Raw genomic sequence first — 17,885 nt, forward strand, 5'->3', positions numbered from 1 at the left:
GGAGTTCAGGAAAGCAAAGACTTGATAGATAGCAAGCCTACTATATGCCCCTTTAAGAAAAAGTTTGCCGGCCCTGCTATAGAACTTCTGCTGTCTTCACTTCACACAGTCCTGTTTTCATCTGACTGCCTCTCTGCTCCCCTTGCATCTCACTGTCCCTTTAAACAACAATTAAAGGAGAAGTCGGGCTGCTCTTCATCTTCAGAGCCATGCTTCACGGAAAACACACAGGGGCCTCTCAGATGGGCCATCTGGCTTTTCCTTTCCTCTCAACTTACAAACCCTCAACCCCCCTCGTGTGTTGCTCGTATCATGGTGCGGTGCAGTCTTTTTCCTACCATATTCATCACTTAGCTCTCTTACCATTTCACAAAAGTCAATGATAATTTTTTCATGTAGCTATGAAACAAAGTTTGAGAGAATGTGGATTCTTAATATCAATTAGCAACGTTCTTTACCCTTTAATGGCAAATTGAGGGTACTTAATCTAGAAGCTTTTAGAGTACTACTGTAATTTCATTTGTGTAACGTATGCTCGTGCTTTTTTATTTTGTTACTATTATATTGCTCCTTAACTAGTCCCTGTACCTCAACCCTTACCTTTCTAATGCATCCTTCATGATGCCAGCATGGCATCATTTGTTATTCCATAACAAATAACATAGTTACATAATTACATTATAAGGGAGATGAACATGACTGTTCAAGAGCCTTTCAAGGCTCCTTATTATATATGAAGCCAATATTCTGTTAAAAAAAATTTTTTTTAACGTTTATTTATTTTTGAGACAGAGCATGAATGGGGGGAGGGTCAGAGAGAGAGGGAGACACATAATCAGAAGCAGGCTCCAGGTTCTGAGCTGTCAGCACAGAGCCCAACGCGGGGCTTGAACTCACAGACTGCGAGATCACCACCTAAGCTGAAGTCGGACGCTTAACCGACTGAGCCACCCAGGCGCCCCTGAAGCCAATATTCTTTACCTTGCCATTCAGTACCTTCTACAGTCTGAATTATTCTATAGACTTAACACTCAGTATAGCCTTCCACTTAACACTCAGTATAGCCTTCCACATACACTATTTTAAAGCACAGAAAACTGTTTTCCATTGCCTACCCGAGTATATTTAACAGTCAACTTACCATTCATTTACCTTGGCCATGATGGAGCCAAATAGCATAACAACTAAGCATGCTATCTCCCTTAGTAGGGAAGGCTACTACATTAAATAGAACAGATGACAGTAATGCTGATCAGTTTGTCAATTATGAACAGAAATGGGCTACCAGAATTCATTGAGCCTAAAATAGGCATTAAGCAGAGTAAATGACCTATGAGAAACAATTTTCAGGAAGATACTACATTCTTTTTTATTATTCAAAAAAAAAAATTTTTTTTTTAATGTTTATTTACTTGTGAGAGTGAGAGAAACAGAGCATGAGCAGGGGAGGGGCAGAGAGAGAGGGAGACACAGAATCGGAAACAGGCTCCAGGCTCTGAGCCATCAGCCCAGAGCCCGACGCGGGGCTCGAACTCACGGACCGCGAGATCGTGACCTGGCTGAAGTCGGACGCTTAACCGACTGCGCCACCCAGGCGCCCCTCATCTGCCAATTTTAAATGATGTCATTTGATAAAGCTTTCCCATTTCTAGATACATATTGTACGTAAATACTCAAAGATATATGTATCAGAATATTTAAAGCAGCACTTTGTAATCAGGAAAATTAGAAACTATAAGGGAGAAGTTTTCAAAAGTTATAATACAACTATATAGTGTAATACAGCACAAGACTGAAGTAGATTAAATGTACTGATGTGAAAAGATGGCCATAATAAGTCAAAAATGTAATTGTGGAATTGTGTATTTATTATTATTTTAATTTTTTTTATAAAACCCTATATGTGTGCATGTTTGAATAATCAGAGAATAAATCTGAAATGGAACACCTTAGATTGTTAATAGTTGCCAGATATGGAGATGGGAGAAGGCAGGAGTTCAGAATAGACATTTATTTTATAAACTGTTAAGTAAACATTATTTTTGTAATCTAAAAAAAATGTTTACTCTTATTCATCCTTCTAGATTTGTGACATATAATTCCCCATTGTATAATTTTGACATTTTCCCTCTGAAATTACCTTGAGTTTCCATAGTAGGAATTCATTTACTGTAAAAATCTGTGTTTCATTTTACTTTCTACTGTTGTTTGCATGTTTTCCTTGCTGAATATTCTAGAAGTCCTTATTTTGTCTTTTTGAAAATGAACAGTTTTCTATTTTATATATCCTAAAAGTTTGTTGTCACATGTCTTAATGTGTAAATCCAGTATCCTATTTTTTGAGTACTTTTAGAGAATATATAGACTATGCTCTTGGTTAGTATAATACACTGTGTCTGTTTGTTTCTTCTGTGTCACCTGGAATTTTTTTTTAAGCAGCAGCTAAATGTTTTTCTGGACTAGATCCATGCATAGGTGAAGTAAAAGTCAATTTATCAATTAAATGTTTAAGATCAAAATAGGAGATTCACAGTGAAGGTATGGGTAGATATACTTAATACTTAAAAAAATTTTTTTCTCTAAGTTTGGAATAGTTGATGCTGATGGATATTTAAGCCTGTATCAGACAAACTGGAAATGTTGTCCAGTAACTGGAAGCATGCCTAAGCCATACCTGGTAAGCCAAATTTTCTTACCTTTAAACTTTGTTCAATTTTTATTTTAAGGAAAACAAGAATATATGTTTGAGGCAATACATATTAAAGCCAAAATGTAGTTCTGTGTATTCAGTCACTCTACTATAAACTCCTGTCCTTGTATTATGTGAAAATTAATCTGTGAGGTCTTGGTCTCTAGTGCCTTGGACAATTAACGTGTATAGAACAAACATGGTACCTCCGGAGGCCCATGTGACCTGTGGGTTACTCAAGCCCTTTTCCAGCCTCACTGAGCTGCAGTAAAGATTATACCTAAAAAGAGTGATCATCAGATTATCAGTCTGTGGTTTTTCTGCAATTGGTCCCCTATGAACAAAGTAGAAAGGATATGTTATAGCTGGTACTATTATTTTCTTGTCTATGTCTTTGGAAAAAAGAAAAGAAAGAAAGAAACAACTGATGATCTCTATTCAGGACTGCACAAGCTTCATGAACCTCCTGTAGCTTCACAGAGCAATGAGTTTGGGGGCAAAAAAAACCCACTGAGTTTGTATTTAATATATTCTTTAGTGAAGCCCTTTATAGGACTAAGCAGTACCTATTTAAAAAATCAAGAAATGGGTGAAGGTTCTGGTAATTCACTCAAGGTTATATTCTGGAATACAGTACCTATCTAAGTAAAAGCAAGCAAAGCAGAGAGGGCTGGTGAGGTATTTCAAAAGAATTTTTTTCTTTTTTAAAGAAAACCAACATAAGGTTTAAATATGTAAATTTACATTCCCTAAGGGGCTGCCTTTTTTTTTTTTTAACATCTAAAAAGATAAATTGGATTGAAAATGTACATTATTGGCTTTGTGGGGTTAAAGTACATTTTGTTTGTTTTAAGGACATATGATCATCCAGCTCCAGTGATGGTCAGACGGAATGGGGAAGTGACTCAAAGGAAAAATATTTGATGTGATAATTTTGACATACTTAGGTCATTTTTGATTGAAGAGAAATATCTGAACACATAAAACTTGGAAGACTTTATAATTTGCTAAACCTCTCATATTAAGTCACTGTTACTGGAATATTCAGAAACGTAAATTTTCTGAATTTGTTGACTCTTAATATGTTTTTATTCACATATTTGAAAAAGTATTTAAAAGCTTAAATATTTCTGAAAATAATTCATTCTCAGATAATCTAAAATTCTGTTTTTTTTCTAAGAGACAAATTTTCACAAATATTCTAAGAAATATTTAACGTTTAACCTCCTTTTGTTTTCTTTTTAACTTTTAGATGAACAACAGCAAAAGGTCTCATAAGAATTTATAATGCAGCTTATTTATATGGTCCAGGGAAAGTGCATGTGAGAGAGAGAGAGAGAGGGAGAGAGAGAGAGAGAGAGAGAGAGAGAGAGAGAGAGGGAAAGAGGAGGAGGGACAAAACAAATGTGGCAAAATGTTAAAAATTGGTGAATCTTGGTAAAGGGTATATGAGAATTCTCTGTATTACTCTTGAAACTTGTCTACAAGTTCAGGGTGAAAAAAAGATACAAGGGGATTTAAGTAAGCCACACATTACATGATCCCTTTTGGTGAATGCATCCACTTGGTTATAAAATTGTTACTGACAGCAATAACATTTGTTTCTTCATAACCATTCCAGACCTGGCAGTGTCATAACAAAACAGCCAATGATTTTGTCTTCGTTAGTTCCTCCTCTTTGATAGCTACAGCTGGTCTTTCAACTGACAATAGGTAAGAGATTGTAACTGAAATGTAAGTGTGTGTCTCTATAGCTCAGCTTTATTTCTTATTTGCTTTACGTTCTGATATCTCAAGATTGTTTTCAGAATTGTGCTTTTCAATATTTTTATTATAAAGATTTCCTTCTTAGAGCATTTTTAGTGTTCTAATTGTAAGGCCAAGGAAATTCTGGTGGCATTAAAAACAACATCCGTTCCTTCTGTATTTTTAATATTCTGATTTTTTTATTTTAAGACTTAAAAGAGAAAAATGATTTGATAGTGAAATTAATTTTTCTCCGTATTATTCCTTATGTGTTAAGAAAGCTTGAGGCAAAGGAAAGAACCATTATTTCTTGACCCTGCTCTTCTGTTAATCCTTATAGTGGCTCTCTTAGATAGATATTACCAGTGTTTCACGATAACGAGAAACTCAAAGACTTCTTTGAGTTGTACGATAGATAGTAAGTGGCAGCCTGTCCACATTTCCCCCAAAACCTTAAATAGGTAAGAAAATGTCTCCTCCTGCCTCCGTCTCCACACCCCCGTGTTTTACTTCCCTCACACTGCTGAGTTCTGAGGTAAATGTCTACTGAGGTTGCTGAGTTTTTCTATTAATTTGTGAGGCCTCACTTTGCACTAGAAATTGGATTGTAAGAATATGGAGTCTCCGGCCCATCTGCCATAGAAATCCTTACATATATTTGTGTCTCTTCTGTAACTCATAGAACGGAGTAAAAGTGCTCCCATTCAGAGCAGAAATAAGTTTTATTTGTGCTCGGGGAAATTCAATGTATCCTGCTAATGGTATTTGCCATCTGTTAGGTTACAGAATGAGCAGATACAAAAGGTATTTCCCGTGTTCAGACTTCATACAGTATTATTTGTAAATACATGTCAATCTAGAGTTAATCAGTTTTGTAAGTTAGTAGTTTTTAAAATTTTTTGTAAAATTTAATCATACATAAATATATTGGTTACTTGTATTTGAATTTTTTGTTAGAGCAAGGTTTGAATGTTATGTAACTATATGAAACAAGCTTACTTTTTATTCTGTTGTTAAATTTTTGTGTCACTCAAAGGTAATTTTTTTTTTTCAGAAATATATGTTTGTGGGATACTCTTGTGGCACCTGCCAATAGTTTAGTCCATGGTAAGTTTTGAAAGCATTTTACAAATTTTGAAAGTCAAGAATTTGACTAAAATCAATAAGCTAATTTTTTAATGAATCTGTCTTTAGACACAAACTTATTAGCCTGTGAGGTTTATTTTGCCCATGATGGCGTAGAGTTTAAAAACAGAAAAATACAACGTATATAATTAACTTTGCACTGTACTTCATGAAGGACAGTAGAACATAGATAATATAAAAACCATATGTTTTTACTTTGAATCTGATAGCCACAGGTCATCTTTGTGAGCATCAGTTATTGTACAGTATTATGCCCATTCTCTCCACTCCTATTCAGAATGGTACTCAGAGTCCTAACTAATGCAGTAAGACAAAAGGAAATACAAGGTGCACATTAGGAGGAGAAGAAATAAAACTGCCTTTATTCACAGAGGACATGATTGTTTAGAAAAAAAATTTTTTTTAATTTTTTTAAATGTTTGGGGTTTTTTTTGAGAGAGAGACAGCGTGTGAGCGGGGGAGGGTCAGAGAGGGAAATACAGAACTTGAAGCAGGCTCTAGGCTCTGAGCTGTCAGCCCAGAGCCCAACATGGGGCTCAAACTCACAAACTGTGAGATCATGATCTGAGCTGAAGTTAGCCACTTAACCAACTAAACTACACAGGCACCCTGATTATGTAGAAAATCTTGAAGACTATATACAAAAAAACAAAACAAAAATAAGATAAAAACTTTTGAAACTAAAGTGTAAGTGTAGTAGAGTCACAGGATACCGGGTCAACATACTAAAGTCACTTGCTTTCATATATACCAACAATGAACAATTGGCATTTGAAATTTTAAAAAATCACCATTTATAACAGCACCCAAAATAATGAAATACTGAGGCATAAATCTAAAAAAATATGTATAGCTTCTGTTGGGGAAAACTATAAAAAAGATAAAACAAAGATTTAAATAAATGGAGAAATAGCCCATATACACATATTGGAAGTCTCAATGAAATTTATTAAGATGCCACTGCCTTCTAACTTTATAGATTAAATACATTCCCAGTCGAAATCCCAGGAAACTATGTTGTACATACCACTGAACTGGTTCTAACAATTTCTGTAGAGGGGGTGCCTCAGTGGCTCAGTTGGCTAAGCATCTCACTTTGGCTCAGGTTATGATCTCACGGCTTGTGGCTTCAAGCCTCGTGTTGGGCTCTGTGCTGACAGCTCAGAGCCTGGAGTCTGCTTCGGATTCTGTCTCCCTTTCTCTCTGTCCCTCCCCCTCTCCCGCTTGGTGTATGTCTGTCTCTCTGTCTCTCTCTTTCTCTGTTTCTCTCTGTTTCTCACACACACAAAATAAACATTTAAAAAAATAATAAAAATAAAAATTTCTATAGAGAGGCAACAGACCTAAAATACTGGATACTGAAGAAAAACTTTAAAAATTTTTTTTTTTGTTTATTCATTTTTGAGACAGAGAAACAGCATGAGTGGGGGAGGGGCAGAGAGAAAGGGAGACACCGAATCTGAAGCAGGCGCCAGGCTCTGAGCTGTCAGCACAGAGCCTGACATGGGGCTCCAACCCATGAACTGTGAGATCATGACCTGAGCCGAAGCTGGATGCTTAACTGACTCAACCACCCAGGCGCCCCTGAAGAAAAACAAACTTGAAGGACTCACACTATTACTGATTTCAAGACTTACTATAAAACTACAGTAATAAACACATGTTATTGGCTTTAGAATAGAGATCATGGAACAGAATAGAGAGCCCATTTATCAACCCATACGTATTTAATAGACTGATCATTAATAAAAGTACAAAGGCACTTCATTGGAGGCATAGTGGTCAAAATATACTATAACAATTGGATGGCAATATGTAGAAAATGAACCTAGGTACATACCTCACCCCTTTCATAAAAATTGATTTAATGTGAATTATCTACATGTGAAATTCAAAACTATAAAATTTCTAGAAGGAAATAGAGAAGAAAATCTAGGTGACCTTGGGTTTAGTCTTGAGTTTTTAGATACAATACCTAAAGCATAATCCATGAAAGAAATGATATATTCAAGACTTTAAAAAATGACCATCTTCTCAGTATATTAATGGCAAGTAAGCATATGAAAAGATGGTTAACATGATCATAAGATACTACTCTATATACTAAAATGTCCAAAATTAATGATTTTGGAATACCAAGTATTGGTGAGAGTATAAAGAACCTGGAACCCTCATGATTTGCTGAGTCTAAAATGATTAATGGCAAGTAAGCATATGAAATGTGGTTAGCATCATCATAAGATACTACTCTATATAGTAAAATGTCCAAAATTAATGATTTTGGGATACCAAGTATTGGTGAGAGTATAAAGAACCTGGAGCCCTCATGATTTGCTGAGTCTAAAATGATAGAGCTACTGTGGAAAACTGACATTTTCTAATAGAGTTAAACATGGACCTAGCATGATCCAGCAGTATGTGTATTTACATATATGTCCAAGAAAATGAAAGCACACATCCACAGAAGGACTTGTATAGCAATAATATACAATTATATTAATATATTAATGTAATAAAACTTAGCAGCTTTATTTATAACAGCCCCAAACTAGAAGCAACACAAACACATCCAATAGGAAAGTGGTCTATTTATGTAATAGAATACTATTAACCAATAAAAAAAAAAAGCATAATCTGCTGATATATGTGACAACATTCATTAATCTCTTAAACATTATGTTGAAGGAAAAGAAGCCAGTCACTAAAGAGTATGTACTGTAAAATTCCATTTATGTGAAGTTCAAGAACGGAGGCAAAACTAATTAGAATAGTGATTGCCTTTGTGGGAGAGGAAGGTTGACTGCAAAAAGGCATGAGGGAACTTTCTGGGATGATGAAAACATTCTGTGTCTTGACCTGCATGATGGTTACACAGATGTATCCATTAGTCAGACTTCATCACGAGTTAGAATTTCAGCTTTTTATTCTGTGTAAGTTATATCTCTAAGTGCTGGTCACATTCAAAGAATCTTTCCCTGTAATTTTCTCTTTAGATTCTTAGAGTAATTGTAACTAAATTTTATTGAGTACTTAGTATATGCCAGGAACTGTACATGTTTTAAATATGTCAACTAATTTAATCCTCACAGAAACCTATTAGGTGGGCTGGGTTTTCTCCTTTTTTTTTTTTTTTTTTTTTTTTTTTTACAAATGATGAAACTGAGACGTAAGTTAAAAAAAAAAAAATTACCTCAGGTATATATTGAAATCCATGCAAAAACCAAGATTTAAATCTTGACAGTCTAACTCCCAAATCTTCACTCTTCATCATTATGCCATATTGTCTTTGAGCTATTGACAGGCTTTTTTTTTTCTTTAAGATTTGTTAAGATCCACTTCTTTTTTAAGAAAAGAATACTCATTGTATTTTTGTTAGTTCTCATACTGGTATGTCTTCAAGTTTCACCATTTTTGTTTTTGCATTGTTTAATCTGCTCTTAACCCCATGTAGTACATGTTTCATTTGACTATTGTAGTTTTTAATCTCTGGATTTTTTTATTTGTATCTCTTTTTTAATGACTTGTTAATTTCCTTATCTACTAATTCCATCACCTGTGTAATTTTTGGGTTAGTTTCATTGGATGGATTTTCTTCTCATTATGGGTTGTATTTTTCTCCTTTGTATGCCTCTTGGTTTTTTATCAGATGCCAGGCATAACAAATTTTACCTGCTTCTGAGGCAAAACCCTTCTGAGGACAAAACAGATTTTGTCCTTTGTGAATTAAGAGGTTTTCCACTATGGCTGGTGGAAACAGGAACCCAGACCAGCTCGGGTTCCCCTTGCACCATGGCCAGAAAACCCTCCATAGGCAATAACAGGGGCAGTCGTATGGCTCACCCAGTTTGCTTCCCTTCTCTTAAAGATCATTTTTCTTTGCCTGGTGTCCATTGTCTCCAACAATTGTTTCCTGTATATCATTTAATTTTTTAAATGGTTTGAGGTAGGTGGGTGAATCTGGTGATCTATCATTCTACCTTGGCCAGAAGTCTCTTGCTTACACTGTTAAATGGGTTTTACTTCATGATTTACTTCAATTTTAATTTTCAGCTTTTACTTGCCATGATAGTGGAGCTACTGTTTTAGCATATGCTCCAAAACACCAGCTGCTAATATCAGGTGGCAGAAAAGGCTTTACATGTGCATTTGACCTTCGGCAACGACAGCAGAGGCAGCTTTTCCAGAGCCATGATTCTCCTGTTAAAGCCATTGCCATTGATCCAACAGAAGAGTACTTTGTTACAGGATCTGCTGAAGGCAACATAAAGGTAAATATGGTAATGCCACAGTGTCTACAAAATGAAGAGAAATCTTCAGAAACCTTAAGTGTTTACACGTATTAATGATACCATTCTATTTAAATAGTAGAAATATTAACTCCTTTGTAGGCAGTATGTTTGTTGCTATTTAATAAATCTTTTAATGAATGAAATAATATTTAACTTGAAATTGTCTCTTTTTCAGTTTTCAAATAGGCTTAATTAATGTGCAAAAGCACTTGATTTTCCACAGATAAAACATATTTCAAACATTAGAATTAGTCTGGACTCCCATTTTCAGAGTTAACAAATTCAGTTTCAGATACTGTGAAATGCAGTAATATTTTCCTTTATCCTGAATACTGTCCATTTTTTCATTTATATAGTATTAGCATCCAGCCACTCAGTGCCTGATTCAGAAGTTAGGGACGTACCTAGATAAGCCCTGTGCTTCTCACACTCCACCATGTTTAAAACTTAGAGGTTATTTAAAATGTTAAGCAGCGGGGCACCTGGGTGGCGCAGTCGGTTAAGCGTCCAACTTCAGCCAGGTCACGATCTCGCGGTCCGGGAGTTCGAGCCCCGCGTCGGGCTCTGGGCTGATGGCTCAGAGCCTGGAGCCTGTTTCCGATTCTGTGTCTCCCTCTCTCTCTGCCCCTCCCCCGTTCATGCTCTGTCTCTCTCTGTCCCAAAAATAAATAAACGTTGAAAAAAAAAAATTAAAAAAAATAAATAAAATGTTAAGCAGCTTATTAAATGCATCCCATCCCAGAAGTACTATTGCTAGGTACCTGTATGCATTTTTACAGTACATACCTAACAGTTTTGTTGGAGAGTCCTCTGGCCACACTTGGAAAAATCTCTAGGGGTGAGTCAGTTTAGACTAGTCCCTAAGTTATTGTAATGGCCAGCAACCCACTGAAGGAGTCTACATTCTTAGAATCCATTAATTTAACCCCTAGTGAGACTACTAAGTAAGAATAAGTTTGGGGGTACCTGGGTGGCTCATTCAGCCAAGTGACCAACTTGAGCTCAGTCACTTGGTGAGTTTGAGCCCCACTTCAGGCTCTGTGCTGAGAGGTCAGAGCCAGGAGCCTGCTTTGGGTTCTGTGTCTCCCTCTGTCTTTGCCCCTCCTGCACTCACGCTGTTTATCTCTCTCTTAAATTAAACAAACATTAAAATAATAAGAAGGAGAAAGAAAGAAAGAAAAAGAAAAGAAAGAAAGAAAAGAAATAATAAGTTGGGCTACTTTTTTTACAACATGCATATTGTTTTCATAATTTCCAGCCAGAAAAAAAATTAACTAGAATTGTGGAATTTTAAAAATGCTTTTTTTTTTTTTTAATGTTTATTTATTTACTTTGAGAGAGCGAGTGCAAGCCGGGGAGGGGCAGAGAGAGAGAGAGGCAGACACAGAATCCAGAGCAGGCTCCAGGCTCCGAGCTATCAGCACAGAGCCCATTGTGGGTCTCAAAGTCAAGAACCACACAATCATGACCTGAGCCGAAGTTGGACACTTAACCTACTGAACCATACAGGTGCCCTGAAAAGGCTTTTCCTAAAATCAAATATATACACTAACTTCCATACGTAATTATTTTCCTTCAGTTTGAAGCTAGTTTCTTACTTGAACTGCCTTCAGTTTAGAACAAGTTGTATTAGGTTTTATATTAGTTCTTTATATTAGTTTGTGCTCTGATTCGGAGGTTTATTATTTAATCAAGTAAAAACAGATTTGAAAGTTTATTACATAGTATTCAGAAGTCACAACTTGGGGCGCCTGGGTGGCTCAATCAGTTAAGTGTCTGACTCTCGATTTCAGCTCAAGTCATGATTTCACAGTTGTGAGATCGAGCCCCAAGTCAGGCTCTGCACTGAGCATGGAGCCTGCTTGGGATTCTCTCTCCCCCACTCTGTCTCTGCCCCTTCCCTGCTCACATGTGTGCTCTCTCCCTCAAAACAAATAAACATTTAAAAAATACATGCTTAGGAATCACAACTTAACAATCAAGTCTAGAGTAATAGGTACTAATGAATTTCTTAGGAAAAAGTAAGTTTTCCAAAAAAAGGGATCTCAAAAAATCAGGACTATTTTGGTTACCCTAAAGTTAAAATGGATGTCCTAAAAGCATTTAAGTCCGTCACATACTTGAACATGCTTATAAATTACTTTGTAAGTAATTTACTTTAGGAATAGTTGCATTTATTGTGGTAGGGGCTAAAAAGAGAAAATCTTAGTAAATTAAGTTTGCTGAAGTTGTGATAATTTATCTTGCAGGTGGAACATAGTTTTTCCTTTTCTGAGGCCTTCTTTCCAGTGGGTCTAATTCCTTGCTGGGTATTATAAGGGGTTACCCCATTATAAACTACACAGCACAAGCTTTGCTGAGAGATAAGAAGTCTTTTTTTTTTTTAATTTTTTTTGATGTTTTTATTTATTTTTGAGACAGAGACAGAGCATGAGCAGGGGAGGGGCAGAGACAGAGGGAGACACAGAATCTGAAGCAGGCTCCAAGCTCTGAGTTGTTGGCACAGAGCCTGACGCGGGGCTCGAAGTCACGAGCTGTAGATCATGACCTGAGCTGAAGTCGGACGCCCAACTGACTGAGCCACCCAGGTGCCCCAAGATAAGAAGTCTTAATTGTAGTCCCTACAATATTACAAGTTTCTTTAGCTGTGTACACTTGACCTCCTAGTACCTGAGTTCTCATCTCCAATGCAAGGTTTAAATTACCTTTCTGTTTAATGAGTAGATTTTGAAGAATGTGATAATATCAAAGGGAATTGGGAAATTGCAACATAGTATCCAAAGGTTATGACCTTAGGCCTACACAGATTTTTTTTCCATATTTGTTTTAGAAATTTCTTCTTTGCACAAGAAAACCGGCTTAAAATTTTCCTTTGGATTTTTAATGTAATCGTCAACGTCAATTTTTAATTTTGTTTCTCATATCTTTTAGATTTGGAGTCTGTCTACCTTTACTCTTCTCCACACTTTTATCAATGAACATGCTCGGCAGTCCATTTTCCGGAACATTGGAACTGGAGTGATGCAGATTGAGACAGGGCCAGCAAACCACGTGTTCTCGTGTGGAGCCGATGGTACAATGAAGATGAGGATACTGCCGGATCAGTTTAGCCCACTAAATGAAGTGTTGAAAAATGATGTGAAATTTATGCTCTGACAGTTTGACAATAGGATGTATAATTGATTACCTATTCCCTGGAAGTGGCCAACACATACAGTGTCCACTGATCACTCTGTCTCTGCCACAGATAAACTAATGCTTTCTTGGTTTCATACTTACTTTATGGAGCTTTGCCCTGGATGCACTGATGCCTTAAAAACTAACAAGGTCATTCAGAATTAGACTATATTACCTAAAGTAGAATGTATAAGTAATACTGTAATAGTACATATTTATAGTATGTTATGCTGAGTACGTCGTAGTGTTAAAGGACTTTCGTTTCCTTATTGTTGATAAACTCTTCTGCAGAAATCTCTGTATGAATTTATTTAACAGTAAAAATACCCTTTATGTAAAGGCAGTTGACATCAGTCATCACTTGACTCACCACTGTTACTTCCTTTTTCATACATAAACATCTCACACTCTTCTATTAATTAATGATAAATGATAATTGGGTAAGAATAAAAAACATAATGAACATATTCATTAAAAACTGTCATTAGGACTTCAGTCTTATTATATAAAGTTCTCCTCAGTGTCCTTACTGAAGCCCCAGTGTGTGTGTGTATATATGTATCTTATACATCTTACTTGAACTTAGTTTGTGTATATATCAGAGAAAACTACAAGTCTTTTCATGTGTTTTTGTGCCATAACAATTACTGCCACTAGAATAGCAACTTTCTTTGCAGCTGTTTTTTTTTTTTCATGTTTTTTTGTTCTTAAGTTTTGAATTCCCATCCTGATTTTCAAATAATTTCAGGAAGACATCCAAGATTATTATTTTAAAGATTATCTTGAATCAATTAAGTCTTAGCAGGCAATAATGATTCGGTGTTGGTATACAAGAGACACCTAAAAGTAAATTTATAAATTTGTCAAAGGATTTTTGAGCACCAAACATTTTACTTATATTTCTTTTTCCTTTTTAGGTGCTTTTAGTCTCAAAGTTCTGAACACCTTATAGCAGTGTTTTTAGAAACAAATGTGAAGACAGTCAAATTAAATAGATAATATTTACAAATGTAAAATACCCGCCAGATCTAACACTAATAGAAAATAAATTAAACCTTATATTTTATTATTTTTTGCCAAAATATATTATTTTACTATAAAATATGACCAAAATATTAAAAATGCACAATGCTTTTAACTTAAATGTGCTAAACCTATTTCTGTCTGTTCTGTGCTATACCTTTTCTGGTTAAAAATTATAGAAAACTTGATAAATACTTGATTTTAGCCAAGGAGACTGGAAGCAGATGGGACTAAGTGTTTAAGGGACAATTATATACTATTTAGCTTAAATATATTTTGTTAATAGGAACTATAAAAACATTTTTATGTAACAAAATATGGACAACTGTTATCTGGGAAATTAAAGAGTCAAAGTGAAGAAATGAAGGGCTGGTAAAATGAATTTTGTAATATCCTCAGGATACTTTTATCTTAAAAGTATATTGTTAAAGATTTTGTAAATTGTATTCATAATTTTAAATGTGTTAAGCTAGTTGCAGTGAAAACACTGTCGTTAATTATGTAGAGAGTTCATGTGCACATAATAACCTGTATCTATAATTGTGCAATAACAATATGTGACTATTTTGCCATGGAGAAATCTGTGACAGCATTGCAAACAATGCCGTTGTTTGATACAGTTAAGCTTAAGTTATTTTTCAGTAATTTCACAAATCAAGATTCAAACGGCTTTAAACACTTTCAATGAGATAGAAGATTTGTTATGCTTAATAGAAAAAAAAAGGCATTGTGGATGAACAATTAAGCATTTTCATTGAGGGTTTATATGAGTAATAAATTGTGTAAGCCCATATGTATTTACATCAGAGTCATAATATTTTAAATAAACAATCATGCAGTGACTTTTTTTTTTTAGCATGGTACTGTTTTAAGTAATATTTATGCAATTTTAGTTGACTTAAAGTATATGTGACATTTTAAAATAGAGAATTTCTGTATTTATATTTGGTAAAATATAGGAAGCATTGAGTAATTTTCCTAAATACCTTGCTCTTCCTTTTTTATAATCTTTTTAAATTAATAGGTAAGCGTTATCCAAAAATGGGGAGAATAAAAAGTTGGAATGTATATCTAAATATAAAATGATGCACATATATGTAAAATTTCATCCACATTAATGGAATGGATACATCAAAATACATTTTTTAAATTGTGTTTTTTCTGAGAATGTGGCTTTGTAATGATGGAAAAATTCACAACATTGCAAGTCTCATTTTCTGAAATGTAGAATTTTTCTTCTGTAGAATTATAGACGGTCAGTTCCTTCCTCCTTTCTTGCTCTCTTTATTTTGCCCAAATTCATTTCTCCTTTTTTTTTTTAAATTACTTAAAAAAAATTGCAAGATTTTCTCATACTGGTCTCAACAGTGAAAACACATACAAACATACCCACTTTAAGAAATACCTTATATGACCTGAAAGTGGTGATGACCGCTTTTTTTTTTTAACAGGACTGGGAACCCAGACAGACATATTTTACTAAACCAAAAAATTTAATATCATGACAGGAGACTACAGGTAGGCTAAAAGAAATATTTGTATAGTAATAGGGAAATTATTAATGTCCATATATACAAAGAGAACTTTAATGAATTGGGGCAAAGAGAACTTTAAGATGATAAATTAATAGAGAAATCAACTCACAGAACAGGACACTGAAAAAGCCAGCAAGTATAAAATATGTTCATCCTCAGTAATGGTTAAAGGAATGTTGGGGGAAAAAAAAAAGCAACAGTATGATACCACTTTTCATCAATCAGATTCATATAAAGTCAAGTGGCAACATCAGTGTTGGTGGAGATGCAAGGAAACGGGTGTGCTGAAACACAGCTGCTAGAAGTACGTTCCAAAAACGTTACCTAGATTGGTGTTAACATTGAATACACATAGTTGGACTAAGCAGTCTTTTGAGGAATTATCCTATCAGGATAAAAGCAACCTTGCACATAAGTGTAAGTACAAAGATGTTTAGTGAACTACCTGGAGGGAAAAAAAAACCCACCCTGGAAATCTAAATGGTAATTAGGTAGATGGTTGGATAAATTTAGTACATCCTTGCAGTGCAATATTTTCTTAACACTAAAAGCATGTCAGATTTGTATATGTTGATCTGAAAAGAGGTTAGAAAATTTTCTAAGTAAAATGTATAATAGCCCATATTATTTCAGGGTTTTTTAGTCCTATAGGTATGTAGAGACAAATATGTATGGAAGAATACACAAAAGTTTAACATGAGAGAAGGGAAGAAGGAGGTAATATTTTCCTAAAAACCCTTTGAACCCCACTGAGCAACAGATTACCTAAGAGAGGTGTGTGTGTGTGCGTGTGTGCGCGCGCGCGCGTGCTCACACAGGACAGAAAAGCTCAGTCTTTAAACCATATAGTATTTAATGACTTTGAAAGCTGCTCTGTTGAGTGAAGTTCTTGTCAGGAATACTCTCTGAGTTGTTGAGATATTTTGATGCTTGATTTACTAAAGTAGAAAGGGTAAAATGTTAACCTTTAGAGTACTTAGAAAAAGTGGAACATACATTATTTAAATGTTCCTATCAGTCTTTTAGAAATGTGTATAGCTTTTGCTATAGTTAATTACAAAGCTAAACAGTTTTTCATGACTTTTTTTCCTTTTCTGCTTGCTTCATTGTCTTTTTTTTTTAATTTTTTCTTTAATGTTTATTTTTTAAGAATGAGAAAGAGTGTGAGTGGGGGAGAGGCAGAGAGAGAGGGAGACACAGAATCCAAAGTAGCCTCCAGGCTCTGAGCTGTCAGCACAGAGCCCGATGCAGGGCTCTAATTCACAAACTGCGAGATCATGACCTGAGCTGAAGTCAGACGCTCAACCGCTGCCACCCAGGCATCCCTTGCTTCATTGTCTCTTATGTGTATTTGGCCGATAATTCAGGGAGCTAATGCAGAGTTAGAGTATCACATGGTTTCACAAAGCTCCTGGAAAAAAGAAAAATTTCTTAGGTTCTCCTATAGCAAATACAGATGGGTGATAGAAACAATTGGTGTGACAACCCATTTGCACACTAGAGATGCTTTACTAGTACGCAGTTATCTACCCAAGGTATAGGTATGACCTATGTAATAGAACTTAAGCCCTACAGTATATCAGCCCTGAGTGAGCATTAAATACATTTTAAAATCTGTATTCCTCCCACGTGCACAATACTTCCCAAAACTCCAGTATTTTCATCCTATTGCTTCCAGGTCAGGCTTGAGCCCTAGGATCCCATTATCAAAGTGAGGTCCAAGTGTGCATTTGGCTCCTTGAATGAGGTTCTTTGTGTAGAGTACTTCTCAGCCTAAAGACCTATCAACAAATGAGACACTTTCTGTGCCTTCCACACACTAAACACAGTTGTGAGACAGATAATACGGCTATCTCCCATTCTAAAAGGGGAAATCGGATTCACAGAGTAGTATCTGGTCCATAGAGATTCGTAAGTGTAAGTGGGCACCAGTCACCAGTCCCTTGAGTAATCCTCTTGCCTGGGATTAATTCTCCACTGCTCTTGACTCCACCATGAGCTGTTTTTTGAGGTGGTGGTGGTGGTGGTGGTGGTGGTGGTGGTGGTGGTGGTAGTTTAAACACTGAGTTAGCCTTTTTCTAAAAATGGCCCATGTTTTTAAATTTTTTTTTTCAACGTTTATTTATTTTTGGACAGAGAGACAGAGCATGAACGGGGGAGGGGCAGAGAGAGAGGGAGACACAGAATCGGAAACAGGCTCCAGGCTCTGAGCCATCAGCCCAGAGCCTGACGCGGGGCTCGAACTCACGGACTGCGAGATCGTGATCTGGCTGAAGTTGG

The 17,885-nt window shown here is 35.6% G+C and overlaps 1 protein-coding gene across 4 annotated transcripts in view; it reads left to right on the top strand.

Moving 5' to 3' along the window:
* DMXL1 (Dmx like 1) overlaps window positions 1-14,912 on the top strand; it is a 137,288-nt gene extending 122,376 nt beyond the window's left edge. For all 4 annotated transcript variants that reach the window (XM_047858920.1, XM_047858924.1, XM_047858932.1 and 1 more), the window contains 5 exons: window positions 2,585-2,677; window positions 4,311-4,402; window positions 5,490-5,542; window positions 9,632-9,849; window positions 12,802-14,912. In XM_047858920.1, coding sequence (XP_047714876.1) covers window positions 2,585-2,677; window positions 4,311-4,402; window positions 5,490-5,542; window positions 9,632-9,849; window positions 12,802-13,026 — 681 coding nt within the window. In that variant the 3' untranslated portion in view covers window positions 13,027-14,912. The remainder of the gene's footprint in view (window positions 1-2,584; window positions 2,678-4,310; window positions 4,403-5,489; window positions 5,543-9,631; window positions 9,850-12,801) is intronic.
* The last annotated feature ends 2,973 nt before the right edge of the window (window positions 14,913-17,885 follow it).

This window comes from Prionailurus viverrinus, chromosome A1 (assembly GCF_022837055.1).
Source record: "Prionailurus viverrinus isolate Anna chromosome A1, UM_Priviv_1.0, whole genome shotgun sequence".
In the NCBI taxonomy this organism is placed as follows: domain Eukaryota; kingdom Metazoa; phylum Chordata; class Mammalia; order Carnivora; family Felidae; genus Prionailurus; species Prionailurus viverrinus.